General features: G+C 42.9%; 1 protein-coding gene across 6 annotated transcripts in view; it reads left to right on the forward strand.

Moving 5' to 3' along the window:
* GABRA5 (gamma-aminobutyric acid type A receptor subunit alpha5) overlaps positions 1 to 10,702 on the forward strand; it is a 92,420-nt gene extending 81,718 nt beyond the window's left edge. For all 6 annotated transcript variants that reach the window (XM_048858861.2, XM_048858868.2, XM_048858839.2 and 3 more), the window contains exons 8-10: positions 5,439 to 5,591; positions 7,234 to 7,445; positions 9,160 to 10,702. In XM_048858861.2, the coding sequence (XP_048714818.1) occupies positions 5,439 to 5,591; positions 7,234 to 7,445; positions 9,160 to 9,462 (668 nt within the window). In that variant the 3' untranslated portion in view covers positions 9,463 to 10,702. The remainder of the gene's footprint in view (positions 1 to 5,438; positions 5,592 to 7,233; positions 7,446 to 9,159) is intronic.
* Positions 10,703 to 19,320: the final 8,618 nt, after the last annotated feature.

The following is a 19,320-nucleotide window of genomic DNA, read 5'->3' on the forward strand; positions in this document are numbered from 1 at the left end:
TTTCAGGTAGATGGGTCCTGAGCTTTTTAGGGGTTTATAGGTCAAAGTGAAGAGCTTAAATTTATCTGGAAAGCCATAAGCAGCCAGTGCAGATCAGGGAGCACCTATTATATGTGCTCAAAGAGAGCTACTCTGCTTACCAGGCAAGTCACCACATCCAGCATCAGTTTCAATCACTGGGTGGCTTTAAAGGGTTGCCACGTGTCGAGTACATCACAGTGGTCTTAGAGAGGGTTTATAGGAGCAGAAAACAGCACTAGGTGGGCAGCTGCATGAGGAGGAGTCAGGCAGGCTTCTGAAATTGCACCGCTCTTCTCCTGCCCCAACAAGGTGAAGAGTCTTTCCACACTGGGGGCAGCAGTGTGGCAGTTTCCACCCTGCTCTTCCTCCAGACTCTGCTGGCCTCTCCCAGCTACTATAACCACTTCCGCACGGGGACCATTAGAGACAGAGGCAGCCTTTACACCTCAGAATAGTATCAGCAGTCACAGGTAGCCGGAACTATTGTACCCCCACAGCCTCATACCCCACTGCGAGCTTACACAAATTGGGGTTAGATGCCAGATCTCTGATATGGCAGGTCCACATCTCAGGCTTGGTCTACACAACACAGTTTTGCCGCATAGTTCTGTTGGTCAGGTGTGTGAAGAGGTGTGAGCCCTGACTGACATAGGTGTGCTGGCAGAAGTCCCTTTGGTAGATACAGCTGCACCAGCAAAACTGTCCTTTTGCTGGTACAGCTTATTTTGCACAGAGGGGCTGGAATGCATTATACTGGTGCAAAGCACAGTTTTGCTGCTATAAACTGTACCCACAGTAAGACCATTTTGGCAGCATAACATACCAGTATAGCTATACTAGCAAAACCATAGACAATTAACCACACTGTGTCTCACAAATAATCTGCCTATTCTAACTACTCAGCTGTGCTGTCTGTAAAATATGGCCATACGTGCACATGTAAGATAGCTTCGCTGTGTTATGCATCCTCCTTTAGAGCTGGTCTGCAGAGGATAACGATCATTGCATGCTACCAAATATAATATTTGTAGTTAGTCCTTTAGCTCGAGTGGTAAAGGTCTATGCTGCACTTGTCTCTGAAGAAAATACATTTTGGGGGCATGGCCAAAAATGCCAGGATCTGGCAGAATTCAGCAGTTTTATCACATGATTAAACCAATCTATACTAGAATAAGAGTGGCTCTCCTTGTCCTCTATTTGGAGGGTAAAGCTGTAAGTATGGAGCAAATTATTAGCTGGATCAAATTGTAGGATGTGGTTGTTGAAATTGTGCACCAGAGTGTGTCAGGATCTTGGTTTTTCTGATGGAGTAGGAGGTCAACAATAGTCTATATTTGGGTAGAGAGATTTGTACATTGGGAGGCCAAAAATTGCCTGGATCCAGGTCCACATACAGGTTTTTGCAGCAGTCTTGTGCCAGGACTGGTCAGGTTCTAGATTTATCTGGCATATTAGGAGAGGAGCTATGGACTGTCTGTTTTGGCAGTGCATTGTGGGGTCTTGAGTCCAAATATCAGCAGGATTTGATAGGTCCCAGGGATGGCACAGGGGTGGATGCAAAGAGATCTAGAATGTATTGGTGCAGTCAGAGCAGCTGTATGTGTTCTCTGTGTAGATGGTGGAATTTGGAGTCTTGTGTGCCAAAATGAGAAGGATCCAGCTTGATCTATGTCAGGATTATCACACAGAGGCAAAATAGACACAGGTAACAACTTAAAATAAAATAAAATAAAATAATTTAAAAAATAATTAATTAATTTTAAAAGAAGACTGGCGCCAACATTTAGTAAAGACATGCAGCTATAGTCTTCACACAGTGCCACCTAGTGACCAAACATTGTAATACAGTTTAAACTTTCCATCAGCTCTCCTTTATTTTTTCTTTTCTGCATTTTAACAATTTCTAAAACTGTTTTTTTTTCAAACTTACTTTTCTCCACATACATCTGTCTGTTACTCATCTCTAAATCATACTGTTTTTTTTTCAACTATATGGCCAGAATGAGTAACACTTGGTGGCTAGGCTGACTTCTATTTACAAGGGTTGTCTCTGGCAAGTGTGGAATAGGTGAATCTTTTTCTCCTAATTCCACTCCTGCACTTTGTAGAGTTTATTCAGTGGATTGTTCAGCCTCTAGAACAAACTGAGGATGTTGACGGTTTCTGTTGAACTCTCCATGGTCTGTCTCAATACTGTATAATCAGGGCAAGGTATTCTTTTCCTTTACAACAGCTGGAGTTCTCCATCCTTCTACTCTATCCACTTTGACACAAACAGGCAATTCTCTGAGTGCATCCGATGAAGTGAGCTGTAGCTCATGAAAGCTTATGCTCAAATAAATTTGTTAGTCTCTAAGGTGCCACAAGTCCTCCTGTTCTTTTTGCGGATACAGACTAACACGGCTGCTACTCTGAAACCTGTCATCAGTTATAAAAGTGTTCATAAGCTTTTTCTGCTTGTTGATCTGATTTGGCTACTTTTTTCAGGTCTGGCCACTCTGGGGCTAGATTGTTTTCCAGGGTTGGAACAGTCCTGAGTTTCCTTCCCATCAGGAGCTGGGTAGGGCTATAGCCAGTAGCTACTAACAGTAGAGACTTGTTGCTCAGTAGAGCAAGGAATGGATCTTCCTGCTTCAATATTTTCTTGGATATCTGTACAGCCCTCTCAGACTCTCCATTTGCTTGTGGGTAATGTGGGCTGCTAGTGATCAGTTCAAAACCACATTTGGTTTGGAATGACTGAAGTTCAGTTGTGGTGTGTTGTCTGTCACTAGTTGTTCTGATATACCAAAATTGGCGAATGTGCTTGTTATTTCTTGATAACACTACAATTTGTTGTATCTTTCAAATATATTATTTCAATATATCTAGAAAAATAATCCACTACAACTAATGATATCCTCTAAATTTGCACAAATTTGGTGCTAGCCTTTTCCAGGATCTGTCGGGTATAGGTGTTGTTATTCGAGTCTCTTCACACACATGTATCTGTAAAAAGTTCTCACATGCACATTCACTTGCCGGGCACTCCTTTTCATTCTATGCATATAATTTTTCTTCTTCTGTAAGTGTATGAGGGCAGAATGCAATTGGTTTCCATTCAGATCCATGTAGATGCAATAACGCACCACCGAGGCCATAGCTACTGATATCTGCACTGACCATTGTAGAATTTAACTACCTCAGTTCTAAAGATAATTTCTTTGCCCTTTGGAAGGCAGTCTCCTGATTTGGGCCCCAGAGTCAGGAAGTATTGGACCTTAGTTGTTCATTCAGTGGTTCTGTCACTGTAGAAAAGTCTTGCAGCTATCAACCATGATAGTTTACCATCTCCAGTATATGTCTCAGTTCTGGTACATTTGTTGGTGGATTCAGTTCTCTAATTACTTTTACTTTCTCGGGGATAGGACTAATTCCATCTTTGTTTATTAACTGGCCCAAAAATTAACTTTGGAAAACGCACTTTTCTTTATTTAGCTTGAGTCAGGTCTCAGTGGTTTAGGTCAGGACTTCACTGAAGATTTTGTTATGTTCTTCCATTGATGTGTTGTCCCTAAAAAGGACGACCCCATTTATGTTCTCTAATAGCTTTGCCATCTTTCTTGGGAAATTTTCAGGAACACTAGTAATCCTGAAATGCAATCTTTGAAAGCAAAATGTCTCAAATAGTGTGATGAATGGAGTCAGTTTAGCTCTTTCTCTCTGGCTAAATGGGAAATTGCCAATTTTTGTGCATTTACAGCATTTGCCTCCTTTATTTAAACAATCACCTCTTGTATTGTGATCTTTCCCACATTTTGTGCAGCTAGTCTGAAAAGTGTTTATATTTTGCCTAGGGCTCACCCCACATTGCCTTTGAGGATTAATTATAATTGCTTTTTGCAGTCGTTCTCTATCTCCTATTGTGATTCTGTTTGTAAGTTACTTCCTCTAGGTTTCTTTCTGGTGGCCACTGGCCTCTATTTGGATTTTTAATAGTCTCCAATTATCTTGCTATTTCTACTACTGTGTGAAGGGTTAAATCTTCCCTCATTTGCAGTTTCTCTGTCAGTCCCTTGTCTAAAATGCCAGTCAGTACTCTGTCTCTCATGTGCTCTTCCATTTTGTCTTCAATATCAGTTTTCTACCATGTCATACAAGCCTCTTATAAACAATTCCACAGACTCCCCAGGTTTTTGGACATGCTGGTAGAAACAGGCTCACTCATCAGCCACATTACATGGAGGTCATCAAGCACAGCCAGCACCACAGTGTGGCTCTCCTCTTCAAAGGCGAAGGATTTAAAGATGGGTTCCACCTCCCTGCCCGTAGCATAGACTAAGGAACACAACTGTACCAGACCCTTCTCTTTCTGGAGTTTAGTTGCAATGCAAAACCTGTAAATCAATCCTTCCAGTCAGGTCAGTCTGCTCCATCAAAGCTGAAGCTCTCTGGAGCATGAAACTTAGGCACTTTGACAAAATTCTGCTGTTTCTGTTCAGAAACCATGCCCGATTAGTCAGCCAGAGATAGAGGCAAAATGGATGCTAGCAACAGCTACAACTTTATGGTAAAAAAGAATGTAGACTGTCTCCAGTGCTAGCTAAAGATAGGCTGCAGTAGTCTTCATGCACCGCTGCCTACTGACAAAACAGCTCAAACTTTCCATCACAATCCGTGTCTGAGATCTAGGATTTTGCAGGGCTCTGGTGCTAGAGCATGCCAAATTGTGTGGTGCTCTAGGAGTGGTGGGAAGTATTCTGTGATCGTGGGGTGGAATGTCAGTGGGATCCAAATTCTGGATCCAGGTTTTTGCAGTGCTGCATGACTGGAACACGCCATAGTTTAGACATGTTCAATGTAGTAGGAGTGTCTGGTCATGTTTCCTTAGTAGAAATCTGGAGGTTTGGCTGCAAAAATTGTCAGGATCAGGTTGGATCCTAGTAGCAGATCTTGTTTTTTGCAGCATTGTACTGCTGGAATGTGTTGGTTCTGGACCTATTTGATGCACTAAGACCAATTGGATTTACTCTTTATTTTGGTGGTGGAATTTGGGGCCCAGGACTCAAAAATTGGCCAGATCTAACAGAATTCATGTCACCTATCCAAATTTCTGCAGCCTTGTGGCACTGGAACATGCCAGATTCTGAAACTTTTTAATACAGTAGGAGCAGTTCATTGTGTTGTTTAATTATGCAGTGTCATTCTGGAGGCATGTGTACAAACATCAGCAGGATGTATGTTCCGGATCCTGGTTTTTCCAGCATTGCAGAGCTAGGCTGCATGGAAGACCAGACATTTTTGGTGCAGTGGAAATGGCTGAGTGTGTTCTCTCATTTGGTGATAGAATTTGAGGACTTGGGCACAGAAATCAGCAGGATCCATCAGTTTCAGGCATGGTCTGACTTTTTCCCACCACTGCATTTTTCTCCTTCTAGGTGAATACACTATTATGACTGCACATTTTCACCTGAAAAGAAAGATTGGTTATTTTGTCATCCAGACATACCTTCCATGCGTTATGACCGTGATCTTATCGCAAGTGTCCTTTTGGCTAAACAGAGAGTCTGTTCCTGCTAGAACTGTCTTCGGTGAGTATTTCACTTCTTTGTGGTGGTTATGAAAGGATTGTCTTACTCAAAGGGGTGACTGTATAAGGAAATAATAGTTTACTATGATCTATTTCTATTCCTGGTGATTTCAGTTCCCCCTACTTCTGAACCAATTTAAACCATAGGCTCTCTTCCTACCATGTTTCCAAGTCCTTTGATTCAGCACTGACGAAAATTACACAAGAATTAAGTGTGGGTTGGTGAGGGAAGAGGGAAGAAGAAATAAAATCTGTGTGTTTTTATTTTAATGGGGGAGGGGTTAATACATCTCTAGACACAGCAATGAAAACACTGATTTCTCTTCAAAAGTTTTAGTGTGTCTGTGTTTCAAGGTGCTGATCTAGATGAATCATAAAAGAGGTTAATTAGTGCCAATTAATTTGTACTGATCATAATAGGGGTATTATTATCATCAATACAAATTAATATAATTACTCATTTACAAACTGTATCCATATTACAGAATGTTTAATAGTAAAATCCTTTTGGGATCGCTAAACAACTTGAATTATCACAAGAAGATTGCTTGTAAGCAGGAAGTAAACACCCAAGACTGATGCATTACGAAAACGCAGTGGCTGGGAAAGGGAGGAGTGCAAAAATCAGTTTTGTCCAAAAGACAGTTTTCCCACTAGTAACAGGGAGCCAAATCTTGCTATTGATTTTTATACAGAACTCTCCACTGACATCAGTCAGGCATTTTGCTTTAAAATCAGTAGTATGAGATGGGCCAGGACAACACAGAGACTACCTACCATGATGCCAAAGGATTGGGGACCTACTTCCATTCTGTTACACCTTTTAAAATCCCGTGATATCAGTGGAAATTTGGGATTTACACAGGTGTAACTGACAGTAGAATTTACTCCTTTGAGTACAAACTGGAAGGCGAAGACTTTTCTGAGTGGAATCAGTAACAATTTTGTTATTAATATCAGTGGCAGCAGGATCAGACACCTACAATTGTTGGGAATTAATTATTGAAAATAATTTATGTTGTTTTTTTATCTCTGAATATTGAAATCTTGCCTTATTACTGCAGTTACTGCTAATTAGTTTAGTTATTACAATCTTAGTAAAGTGACTTCCAAGTTTCTCTTTATTACCTGTGATAATTGTTAGGTTGTTCTACAAAGTTCATGCTTTATATTGGCTGAAATCCAGAAGGAAAAAGATTATAGGATTTACATGGATCTTTCCACAAACATATCCCTGCAAGTATTAGAAAGTCCAAAGATTACAATAATTCCTCAGTACACAGATAGCAGATTTTGTAATGTACTTCTTTATAAATGAGGGCTGCTATAAACGTACCACATATCAACATGAATGAATAAAATAAGTAAGATTCTGATTAACACCACTAATCTTTATGCATACAATTTTTAAAATGTTCTTTCAATATGTAGAAATTGAAGATGAGCTGGGTGCCCCAGAAGTCAGAAATAAGGTCCTCAGGGCAGGGACCTTGTTTTTCTATTGATCACCAAAGTACCATGCACTTCTAAAATGTTATACAAACAGTTATTTCCTTACGACTGCTTAGGCATCAGGGCCTAAGTCACAAAACATTCCAAGTCTCATGCAGAACCCTAAACTTAACTCTTTTTTCTTTTTAAAGGAGTAACTACAGTCCTTACCATGACCACCTTAAGTATCAGTGCCCGCAACTCCTTGCCAAAAGTGGCCTATGCGACTGCAATGGACTGGTTTATAGCTGTGTGTTACGCCTTTGTATTCTCTGCACTGATTGAATTTGCAACAGTCAACTATTTTACAAAGAGAAGCTGGGCGTGGGATGGCAAAAAAGCTTTGGAAGCTGCAAAAATCAAGGTTCTTAATTTATACTTTTTGAATGACTAGAATAAGAATCAGTTACCTTGCACAGCACAAATAACTGACTGTACAATTTGCCACTGCTCCATAAAAATGGATTTAATTCACTCATGTCACACTGTCACTGCTCTTCAAATGATAACTTGCAGGGCATGCTGGGTTTTTTTTAATGCATATGCTGTCGGGTAGAATAGGAAACATTCATCTCTACTGTACATATGAACTGATCTGTGTTTGGAAGTATGACTGCGAGGGAGTTAAATGTATGTTACAACTAGAGCTGGGTAAAACTTTTGGGGCAAATATTTTATTCACTGAAAATGCAATTTCAAGTTGACCAAAACTGTTCACAAATTCATTCTGAATTCGGCAAATAGTTTCAGCTGAAAAAAAAATCAAAACGCTTTGTTTCATTGTCTTCAAAACAAGCATGTTTTCATTTCAGAACCATGTTCCCTTTCAAAATATGCTTAGTTTTTTTTAAAAAAGGTTAAAAAGAACCCCAAACTTTTTTCATTTCATTGATAGCATCTACTGTTTTATTTTTTGCATCAACCTGAAACCATTTTTTTCCTACAGTCCCAACGCCAATACGAAAAATCAGTTACAGCTTTAATAGCTCTAATTACTATGGATTTTGTTCAGTGAAATTCAGAATTTAAACAAAGGTAGCATAAAATTAATATAGACAGTCCATTCCTGCTGTTATTGAGTCAGTGGGAAAACTCTCATTGAGTTCAGTGAATCAGGATCCCACAATAATCACCATAAATGCAACACAAACAAAAAAACAGTATGAAACCATGAACATTTCAACTGCAATATAGCCAGAGTTATTACAAATGTAGGCCCTGTGTGCAAATACTGAGACTATTTAATGCTTACAAGCATAACTTTATTCACAGGAGTAATCCTATCAACTTCATTGAGACTACTCCCATGTGAAAGTTACATGTATAAGTATTTTCAGCATCAGGACTTTACTGGGAACTTTACTGGTGACTATTGTCAGGAATAAGGGCTATTCTAATGAATTTTTTCAAATGATCCCATAAAGAAAAATCCTATTTCCAGGCAATATACCTTACATCAATCCCCTGTGAAATAACTAAATACCAAGCCAAAAGCTACAAAGGACCCCAGGCCTCTCCACATGTTATTTCCTTTTGTCAGTGATGTGATGTTAGTGACTTGGCAGCCATCCTGGAACCCTGGGACATCACCAGTAGCTAAACTTTTCTTTTTCATGGTTTTTAAATTTACTTGTGCAAACCCAGGGTAGTGTTTAATTTGTAATGAAAGAGGTGCCTGGGTTCAAGCAATTGCGTGTCGGAGCTCAACCAGTTTTTTTTCCACTTTCAGACCTAATGCAGCAAGCACAGAGGTGCTGGGGCTCAGCCCTGGCAAGCGTGGCACAATTTAAGCACTGACCCAGGGCGAGGATCACATTGATAAAGGATTCTGCTCATTGACATGCTAGTCTGAGACCCAGTCCTGCAGGCCTTGTTCAGCGTTCACTGACGTCAGTGGAAGTTTTGTCTGAGTAAGGGCAGCAAGATCAGGACATAAACAGTTTGTTGGGATTTGAAATGAGAACAGCTAGTGAACAGTTTATGTGATTGACGACTAAACTGACATTTTTGTTTAATCCCTGAGAAAACGTTTTCACCTGCCTTCTACACTAAATGGCATTTCCTTATTTATATTACAGAGGAAAGAACGTCAATTACTAGGAAACAAATCAATTAATGCTTACAGTGCTGGAAGGACAGCCCCCATACCAAACGTACCAAAGGACTCAGCCCCGTCAGTCATCTCAAGCGCTGCAACTGTTGCAGTGAAATCTGCAGAAGAAAAGCCTGCTGAAAGCAAAAAGACTTATAACAGCATCAGTAAGATTGACAAAATGTCCCGAATAGTTTTTCCAGTATTGTTTGGAACTTTTAATTTAGTCTATTGGGCCACGTATTTGAATAGGGAACCCGTTATTAAAGATGCTACTTCTCCAAAATAACCTGAAGGACTCCAAAACCACACGTGAGCCATATTAATAAAGCAAACACTACCACGGAGAATATGAAGTCCAGAAAACTTTCTATATTTGAGCAATATTCTTCAGGAAGTTTTTGCATGTTTAATAATATGTACAAATAATATTGCCTTGATTGTTTCTACATGTAACATCAGATGTTTCAGAGACAGTGACATTAATAATTACAGCCATTGATCTTTTTAGAAGAACAGAAGTGAAGACATAGAACATGGCTTCTATGCTGCACAGTATCTTACATTGATAGTTTATAAATAAAGTAAGTTATATTTTTAACTGTTCAAGTGTATTACATATCTGAAGTTTTTATATGTCCAATGTACATCATACATACTTAGGCGTAATCTATATTTTACAGAAATGCTCCATTATTGTCATCTGATAGGGTACCGTGAATAATGCAGGTTGTAAATGTAATAATTCTCATGTAGAGTCACATTCCACCACCCTTACTCTCTCCAAGTAGCACCTTATTCCACAACTCACCCCATCAGTCCAGATTCTCAGCCAGTAGAAATTGACATAGTACCTAGTGCTGAATGGAACTATGCTAATTTACACCACCTGAGAATCTGGGTCATAGATTTTTGTGGGACTGCTTGAGGAGCAAGGTGCTACTCAATGTAAATAAAGGTGATAGAATCTTATGCTGGAGGGGGGGGGAAGAGTTAGTTTTTTCACACTCCAACTACATTTTTCTCTGGTAATTCTCATTGTTTATTGCAAAACTTAGGCATGCATTGCACAAAAGTATCTTTAAAAATAGACTAAGAACATACTGTGCAGATAAAACATTAATGTCCTTAACATATACTTTCATTAGGGTAACATAACCAGAGGTTGGCCAACATCTTCCATTGAAGAAGATGATGTTGTATGAACAAAGATGCCTCTGAAATAATGATTATTTCTTATTCCCAAAAACAAGAAAACAATCACCCAACACAAAAAGGGTTGTCAGAGAAAGAAAACCACTCTTCATGACAGCCAGGTCTTCCAGAGACAATACGGGCATTTTGGTCTTTGCCTGAAACTTTTCAATAACCTCCTTGCTGCTGCCCGTGTGTTTTGCTTCAACCATGAATAAGAAAGTGTAATTTGAGTTTTCAACTTTTTTTTTAGAAGTCTGGCATGACTGCTCCATTGCTCCAGTAGCTTTTGTAATTTACTCTTAATGTTTAAATAAAAAAAAATGCATTCAATACTTGGTTGCAAAATGTCCTCCATTTCTGGCTTATTGTTTTGGGAAAACTTTGTCATACTGAATTTTTAGCTTTAAGTCAGCTAAGGACCTAATCAAGCAAACACACAGAAATAATGTTGTGGATACGAGTCCTCTCACTGATGCCAGTAGAGCTACGGAATATGTAAATACAGTTATTCATGACGTGGCAATGTTTGCAGAATCAGGCCCTGAGTCCATTCTGAATGTGTGTGTTGGGGAGGCTCTGCCCAACCCGTACTGCAGGCTTTTCCTTTCCCTAACAATTTTTGGCAAGTCCTTTTTAAGGATTCTACTCCATAGAGAGGTAATGGACAGGCCAGGGGTTGGAGAAGTGTCTGGAGTTCTCTGGCTCCTTCCTCATCTCTCCCCCATTTCACCACCCTAAAACTCCTGAAGGTAAACAGCAGATTATAAACAAAAGGGGTAGTAATTTTGGCTGCTCTACCATCCGTGTTGCAGGATCGCATCTTTAGGGAGGTTCCAGGATGAACTTCAGGAACTGTGCTCTCTCAGAACCAGCAAGAGCCAACAGAGCCAAAGAGCAGAGTGGAAGCTATCAGAAAAACAGTGGAGAGGAAGATGGTCCAGTGGTTAGGGTGGTAGCCTGAAACACAGGTGACCAGGATTCAATATCCTGCTCTGCTGTGTACTCTGCAGTGTTTTAACTGGAAAGATAGGGTGGTTTTAGTGGCTGGCCCTTGGCTCCTGCAAACGTCATGCATTTAAGGGGTCCTAGACATAAGGAGTACCCTGTTTCTTTCAGCATATAGCTGCAACCACTGGGGAGGAGGAAGGTGGAATGAAAGTGACATGTGCTCTCAATTCTTACTCTTCTGTGTTCCTTACAGTGTGGTCTTGTGCATCCTCTCTCCTGGTGCCCAATATTTTGAGCACCAGGTTGCTCTACTACATCTGGGAGCAAAGGGAATGGAAGAACGAGTAGGATATTCAGTGAGTGGCAACTCCAATGTTTCCTCTCCCTTATGTGGGTTATTCCTGTGCAGGAGTGAGTGGGGTCCAAAGAGGTCTTTTTGTTTTGGTGTGCTAATTCTTATGTTATAAAAAGAGGCTCAGTTTGATACTTTGGTGAAAGATGATTATTTTTAAATTATCCTTTCTTGGGCTCCTCACAATTACGTTGAATGATCACTTACACTTTTTGGTTCTCATGCTTAAACTCAGTTCAAATACCTACCTCTCTGAGTACATTTCCTTAGATGAATAGTTGCCTTTACTTAGATGGAACTAGTCACATGCGTAAAGTTGCTCAAGTGATCAAGTGTTTGCAGGACTGAGCCCTTTGCCTGGTTTCTTTTTAGTATAAAGTTTCTAGGAGTTTGGTTGATGTTTAAAATATATGGGTGGATGGGTGTGAACTGCATTCTCCTACCCCCTCTATGCTTTAGAGAGGATTTACCTCTAGAGAAAGGTAAGAGGTGTTTAATATTAGAATACTGGTGGGAGTGAGAGAGGAAATATCTTGGGGTCTGAGGACAAAGTCTTGAGCATTAAAAAGAGAATATGTACAAGGACAAAAACAATTAATAACCACACCATAGGGGAGAGAGATATTAACAGAGACTGCCTACAGTGGTGTTTAATCTGTTAGTGACGAACAGTCACTTCACTTTAAGAAAATTAGGAAAGTTTATGGATGGTGCTAAGTCATTGAGAGTTTGAAGAATTGCAAGAACCTCCAAATGGACAGATGAAATTTACACTTGGGAAACTTTAAAATAATACACCTTGGAAAAAAGCTCAAACTTTTCATATAGGCTGATGGGCTGTGGTGTAAGGTTAGAACACTAGCCTGGGGCTCAAGAGAGCAAGGTTCTGTTACTTCATCTTCCCCAGACTTCCTCTGTGAGAGAGATCCTCAAAATGAGGGGTGCACCCCCCTAGGAGAGACATTAGGAATGTTTGGGGGGGCATGGCAGGCCCTGGGCCACCCCCTCTGGGGGTGGGGAGGGAGGACCACCCAGCCTCGCTCCTCCCCCAGCTCTGCTTTGGCCCCACTCCAGTTATGGCCCCTGACCACAGCCCAGCTGCAGCTCCAACTCCAGCCTGGCCCTGGTCCCAGCCCTAGCCCCACCCCAAGCCCAGCCGCACCCCCTTGCTGTGGCTCCATTCCCAGATTTGTCCTCAGACTCATCCCCAGCCCAGCCTCAGCCCCTGGTCTTGGCTCCATTCCCAGCCCTGGCTCCAGACCTGCCCCCAGTTGCAGCCGCAGCCTCTTCCCCTTACCCCTGTCCACTTCCACCCCTGGGAGCCCCAGCCCTGGCTCCAGCGGGGGAACAGGGGTAAGGAGGGAAGTGACCCTGAAAAGTTTGGGGACCACTGCTCTATGATCTCTGGATAAGTCTCTTTGAATCTCAGGTTCCCGCCTGTGAAATGGGGATAACACCATGTCATTCCCTTGCAGGGGTGCTCTGAGACTAAAGACATTAAAAGACATCTGTAAGGTCCTGAGATGCTACGGCAACAGGCTTTTGAGGTGGGAATGTATCAGAGTTAGACTCGTGAAGGGTTCATGTTTAGTTATTCCACCTGGAAGCAGGCAGGGCACACCCTGACTGTTTTGTAGAAGCAATGCACACATTGCTCTATCCAAGGACAAGGGCTAGATATGAACCATGAGAACTTGATTATGGGACAGTGACTGTGGGAAGCTTTCTTAGCCTGGGCTCAAGGCCTGAGAACCAGGATTGTAGTAGACAAAAAATGGTAAATAAGTATATTAATCAACGTCATACATTCCTTTGTGTATCTTTTTGTGGTAGAAGTGTGTAATGCTTAGGGGGGAGAAATATAATAAAAGGAGAAGGTGGAAGGTGGGGGGCAGAACAGCCCATCTCAGCTGACCAGCCTGCTTGCTTGCATAAAGCTGTGTTCTGTCTCATCATTGAACTGCCACAGACTCGGCCTCATTAGCCGGGATAAAAGATTTGGCATCTTTATTGGTAGCTCAGTAAAAGATATCTGCGCTGTGTGAAACAGCAGTTAAAGATAAATTACAAAATAGATATAATTTATTATATAGAACTGTCAAGATTATTCCCCACTCTGGCCCTTTGAGTGCAGAAGCTGGGGGCCCGCAAGGATTCTAAAAATTAATACTGGCCACTCCAGGCTTGTAGTACACTCCCAAGGTTACAGCTTTTCTCTGACCTTGGATTGGTAGATGCTGCCACCACCCAAGTGCAGAACCCTTTTGAGAGCCCAGGAAGGTGCACTTGGGAATTCTTTCCTGGGGGGTACCCTCAAGCCCTTTCACCCCCGCCCCCTCCGGGGAAGAGCTGAGAAAGAAAAAAAAAGAAAATCAGCTGTTGCTACCAGGTAATTAAACAACATGTGCACAAACCTCTTAAAACACAAAAATCCAATTCTGTTCTTAAAAAAGGTAAATTTTATTAATAAAAAAAAGAAAGAAAATACATCTGGGAACTCAGGCTATTGCTAGATTTTAAAAGAGTAACTACAAGAATTAAGCATCAAGAATAGCTTTCTTGAGGACCAGCTTAAAGGTTACAAGCAAAACAAAAGCACCTGGGGTTAGCACAGAGGAATCCATAAGCCATAACAAAATAAAAGGAATAAACCTAATCGCGTCATCCTCGACATTTCCTGATCTACTTACATATCTGGGGTTTTAAATGAGTAGTTTCTAGGTATGATACTGATGGTTTTTTCATAACTGGCCCAAGCTCTTACAGCTTAGCTGCTGTCCTCTTCACCTCTCCCCAGGAGAACAACCACAGACAGACAAAACGGGAGTCTTTTTTCAATTTAAAAAAGTTCTAGCCTTCCCATTGGCTTTTTTGGCCAGGCGTCCACTCACTTCCTTTTACCTATGCATCACAGTGAGACTTTTTAAATCTTTGCAGGTAGAGCAATTAGAGAACAGCTACTAAGAGGATTTTTTATAGCTACTGGCTGTCTGGGTGTCCATAAAAGGAAGCTACCCCCCCTTCATTTATCACAAGAACTATAAATACTATGTCATTAAATAAAACAATAGTATGTCCTTTCGTTGGGGTCTTGTTTTTAATAGCGGTCACTTCACTTTAAGATAGCAAATCTGGAATAGGTCCAGAGAAGGCAAATGGTGTAGTTAAATGCACGAGGAAGAGGAAATCAGTATGGAAGAACAAAAGTGAGCATGAACTAGACTGAGATAGTTAATGTTATAAATGGTAGAGTAAAATACTCATTTCCTTCTTTTGGTCCTGATCCAAAGTCCACTGACAGCAACAGAGAGACTCCCTTAAACTTTGGTTGGTGTTGGTGTGACGAGTTCCCCCCAGGGGTGCCACATGGAACTGGGGTACCACTGAGCCCCCCTAGCCCACTAACCTGGGCTCCCTTTTACACTGTACTGCTGTGACAAGCGCAAAGCCCTCTCTAGCCTACACTTTCACCAGCATACATATTGGTAGGGACACCTCCAGCTGCAGTTACATTCAGGCACTTTGACCAGCCACTGCATAGGAAGGCGACAGCTAGGGCAAAAACCGGATGATGTTACTCTCCACCTTATATAGCTTTTGCATATGGCCGGGGGTGGCGAGTTGTATGGGCCTGTGGTGCCCGTGCTCCACCAATATGAGAGCACAGGGGCCCGGCTGCTCCACCAAAGTTGGGGCTGGGTCTCTCCCCCGGCCCCACCTGCCGCCCCTGGGCAATTTGAAAGGGCCTGGGGCTCCCGCTGCCACCACCGGTAGCGCAATGGGGCTAAGGCAGCTTCCTGCCTGTCCTCTTCACTTCTGAAAGCGGCCATCACATTCCTGCAGCCCCGTGTATGTGTGTGTCTCCACACGCTGCCCCCACACTGAGCATCGACTCTGCCAGCTGCAGTCAGTGGGAGCTGCAGGGGCAGTGCCTGCAGGCAACAGTGTGCGGGGACCCCTCTGGCCCCCCGACTAGGAGCTGCTGCCAGAGGGGGGTGCAGGTCGCTTTCAGGAGCTGTCCAAGGTAAGCGCAGCACCCCAACCCCCTCCCCCACCCCAGACCCCACACCCCATACCCATTCTCCCTCCCAGAGCCTGCCCCCTGCACTCCCTCCTACACCCCAACCTCCTGCCCAGCCCAGAGCTCACACCCAAACTCCTTCCCAGAGCCCAACCCCTCACCCCTCTGGCACCCAAACTTCCTCCCAGAGCCTTAGACAGGTGTGTGTGTGTGTGTGTGTGTGTTGGGGGGTGGGGGACTTGGAACTGTTCTGGGCACCACCTTAAATTATACAAACCTGCCACCCCTGCATATGGTGGGAACCCTTTGTTTCAGAGCTTGGTCCGCAGACCGGGTCTGTGAAAAAACACTGATGTCCCAAGATGGAGTCTAGAGAAATGTGGTCACATCATGTCTTTGTAGAATCATAGTAGCCATTACACAGAGGCTGTCTGTAGCATTCTCAGGAAGGCTCCCCAGGTGGGAGATAAACTTCTGTTTTCCTAAAGGGCCCGTTTCCCAACCACTGTCTAGAATAAAAGCATCTTGTCGAGTGGGTGTTCCCCTGGTGTAACTACATTAGAAATGCAGAGACAGTCAATATTCATAAGTTCAGATACAAAAATGATACATGCCTACAAATAGGATAATCATATTCAGCAAATCACTACCTTTTCAATGTTATTTCACATGACATATCTTGCATAAAATGCACCATAATTATGTCATAATCACCTCATACTAATATCACTGAGAAGAATATGGGGTTCAGGATCACAGCTGGATCAGGTCTATTTTTTCTCTATTACAGAAAGAAGGGGACTCTTGCTTACAATAAATTTAGAACCAAGGATGGGTAATACAGCATTATGAAGTTATAACTGAGTTCTGGAATTCATTACCACAGGAGGCCATTCAGTTAAACACCACAAGAGGAGTTTTGTAAGGGCTGGCTGATTTGATGATAATTTATAACACTTGTAGCACTATACGCTCGCCTAACAACAGCAATCAGTTATCTTGCTTCAGGGTGCAAGGTAATCATTTGTGAATACCAGGAAGGGATTTTTCTTCATGATAGACCCCCACTGTACACTTGGACAGGTGTGCTGGAAGGGTGTCTGCTTTCTTTGCTAGCATCCATTGAGGCTGCTGCAATGGAACAGTAAATGATCCACATGCGTGTGTATTTCAATGAAACAGAAGAAATGTGCTAGGATTCGCAGCACTGTTATTATTTGTATTACAGTAACAATGCCCAGAGGCTGCAGTCAGGACCTGGGTTCCATTGTACTGTATGGTGAAGGCCTTGTCTGCACTAGAAGGGCTTTGCGGGTATATACCAGTAAAACACTCCTAGAGTAGACATACTATACTCACATAAAAGTGTGTTTGCCCATATAGCTTATTCTAGTTCAGGGAACAAAACAAGTTACACAGGCAAAAGTGCCTTTATGCTTTTACAGTAGGGCTTTGGCTGGCATAGCTATGTTGATCAAAATCACACCCATAACCACCATAGCTATGTCCAGAAAACTTTTAAGGGTACTTTTGGCTGAAGACAGGGTCTCTGCATCAAAGAGTTTAGAATCTCATTTGGGACAACATGAGACGGGGATGGAAGAGGCAATGGGATGAGAATGGGGAGGGTGGACAAGGCTAGCTGGCTTGTACTGTGTAAAGGGTAAGGGGGGAGTAAGGGACTGATTCAACACTGCTTAACTCGTTTTAGGTGACAGTACATGGACTGGTTTTGAGGGAGTTATGGGAGTGAAGCAAGTCAGTGGTGAATCAGGCCCTGAATTAGTTACAGGAACAAGCTTCACCCAGAAACAGACACTGGAGCCTTTTCTATAGGCGGTATATTACACCAGAGGTGCTGCTGTATAAGATTAAAGTTGCTGCCTCTGCTATACTGGACAGAAAACAGAGGAGTTGGTTTCACCATTGTTTGGCGGTGATGCCCAGCTATTTAAATCCTCTTGGGATATTAGAGAGACAAGGTGCCTGAGGTAATATCTTTTATTGGACCAACTTCTGCTGGTGAAAGAGAGAAGCTTCCTAGCTACAAGGAGCTCTTCTCCAGGTCTGGGAAAGGGTCACAGTGAAATACTAAGCGAACAAATAGAAGATGTGCTAACGACTTCCACTAAAGGAAGGGGCCACTCAAGGTGAAGTGGGCCGTTGACATACTTGTGCACTATGGACCAAGCAACCACCTTTTGTCTGATTGCAGGTTTTTCTAGAGGGGACCCCGTGAGGACTAGACGATCCATACCTCAGCTTTAAGAGCTAGGCCTCTTTCAGTCTGTGGCGGGTGGCAGGGCGGGATTCCTTACCAAAACTCCCCATCATTTTAAAAACTATCTCCACCCACTTTTCCCCTGGTGGGCACTTGCCTCCTGCTATTAAACCGCAGCCTTCCAGACAGCTGCTGGAGGGTCCGGCGTTATCCTGGGATCGCTTGCAAATCGCCTCTAACCAGTGCTTCACGTGGCTTGCCCCTAGCCGAAGCTACCGGTGAGCTCAGCTGGAAAAGCAGAACAAAGCCCCCCTCCAGAAGTATTTCTCAGAGCAGCCGCAAGAGGCTCCTGCAGCCACGAAGAATCCCGCAAGTAGCAGCTCTTCCTTGTCACCAGAAGAAGGAGAAGCCTCGGGATGGTACACTCCCGCCTGTGAACCCGAGAGAGCCATTCGGCTGTCGGACACATTTCCCTCCCCCCTGGGGCAGAGTGAAATCATTCGGGGTTTCAGAACTAGCTGCTCCCAAAGACAAACTCTTCAGCCCGCGCTGGAAGTGGGACCCTGGAGCTCCGTGCGACTTGCGAGCAGCGATCCTCTCCTATTGTTAGGGCATTTTTGCAGCTGTATAGTTAGCCGTCCGCCCGCTCGCAGACTGGGACAAACCTAGAGGAAGGCAGCCCAGCAAACGCCGCGCGCGCTAGCCGCCTGCGGCTCCCCGGGAGCTGTCCGCGCCTCGGGTGCTGAATCTGGGTGTAGGCGTTGGGACTCGACAACAGCGAGCAGAGGCTGCTCATGCGCATACAAAAACAACAACACCACTTGCGAAACGCACCGACACAAATGGAAATCCCCGGAGAGACAGCCCCATATGATATAACACCCGCCTGTCCTATTCCAGCTGGGACACCAGCTTAGCAAGGTCTCGCGCCAGCTTTTCCCGATTTCACTGCTGTGAATAATTGCACACAATGTTGTGTCCAGCTCCGGTGCAGGTTTTTCTGAGCAGCGTGTCCGCTTTAGCAGGCGTCCTCGGACAGTCTGCTACCATGCAATTTCCTTATGTCCTTAAAGCTGGCGAAAGTGTGGCTGGTATTTGTAAAACCGTTGTTTATATAACGCTTGCCTCTCTTCCCAAATCGCCAGGAACGTTAAGGTGGGAGTTTAAGATGAACTTTAACTTTAGATAATATACTTCCCAATAGGGAAGACAAATACAATGTATATTATATACTACATTGTTGAAGGAAAAGCCAACTTTCACTGAGACCTAAGATAGCAATAGTTCCGTTTACGAACAATGAGTTATGCAAAGGTACTAAATACATTCCTTCAGTAACATGCCTTTATAAATCTACCTTAGTCTGTTTTAAATACCTGAAATATGGTCATTTATCCTAAAAAAAGTT

Source organism: Caretta caretta, chromosome 1, assembly GCF_965140235.1.
Source record: "Caretta caretta isolate rCarCar2 chromosome 1, rCarCar1.hap1, whole genome shotgun sequence".
In the NCBI taxonomy this organism is placed as follows: Eukaryota; Metazoa; Chordata; order Testudines; family Cheloniidae; genus Caretta; species Caretta caretta.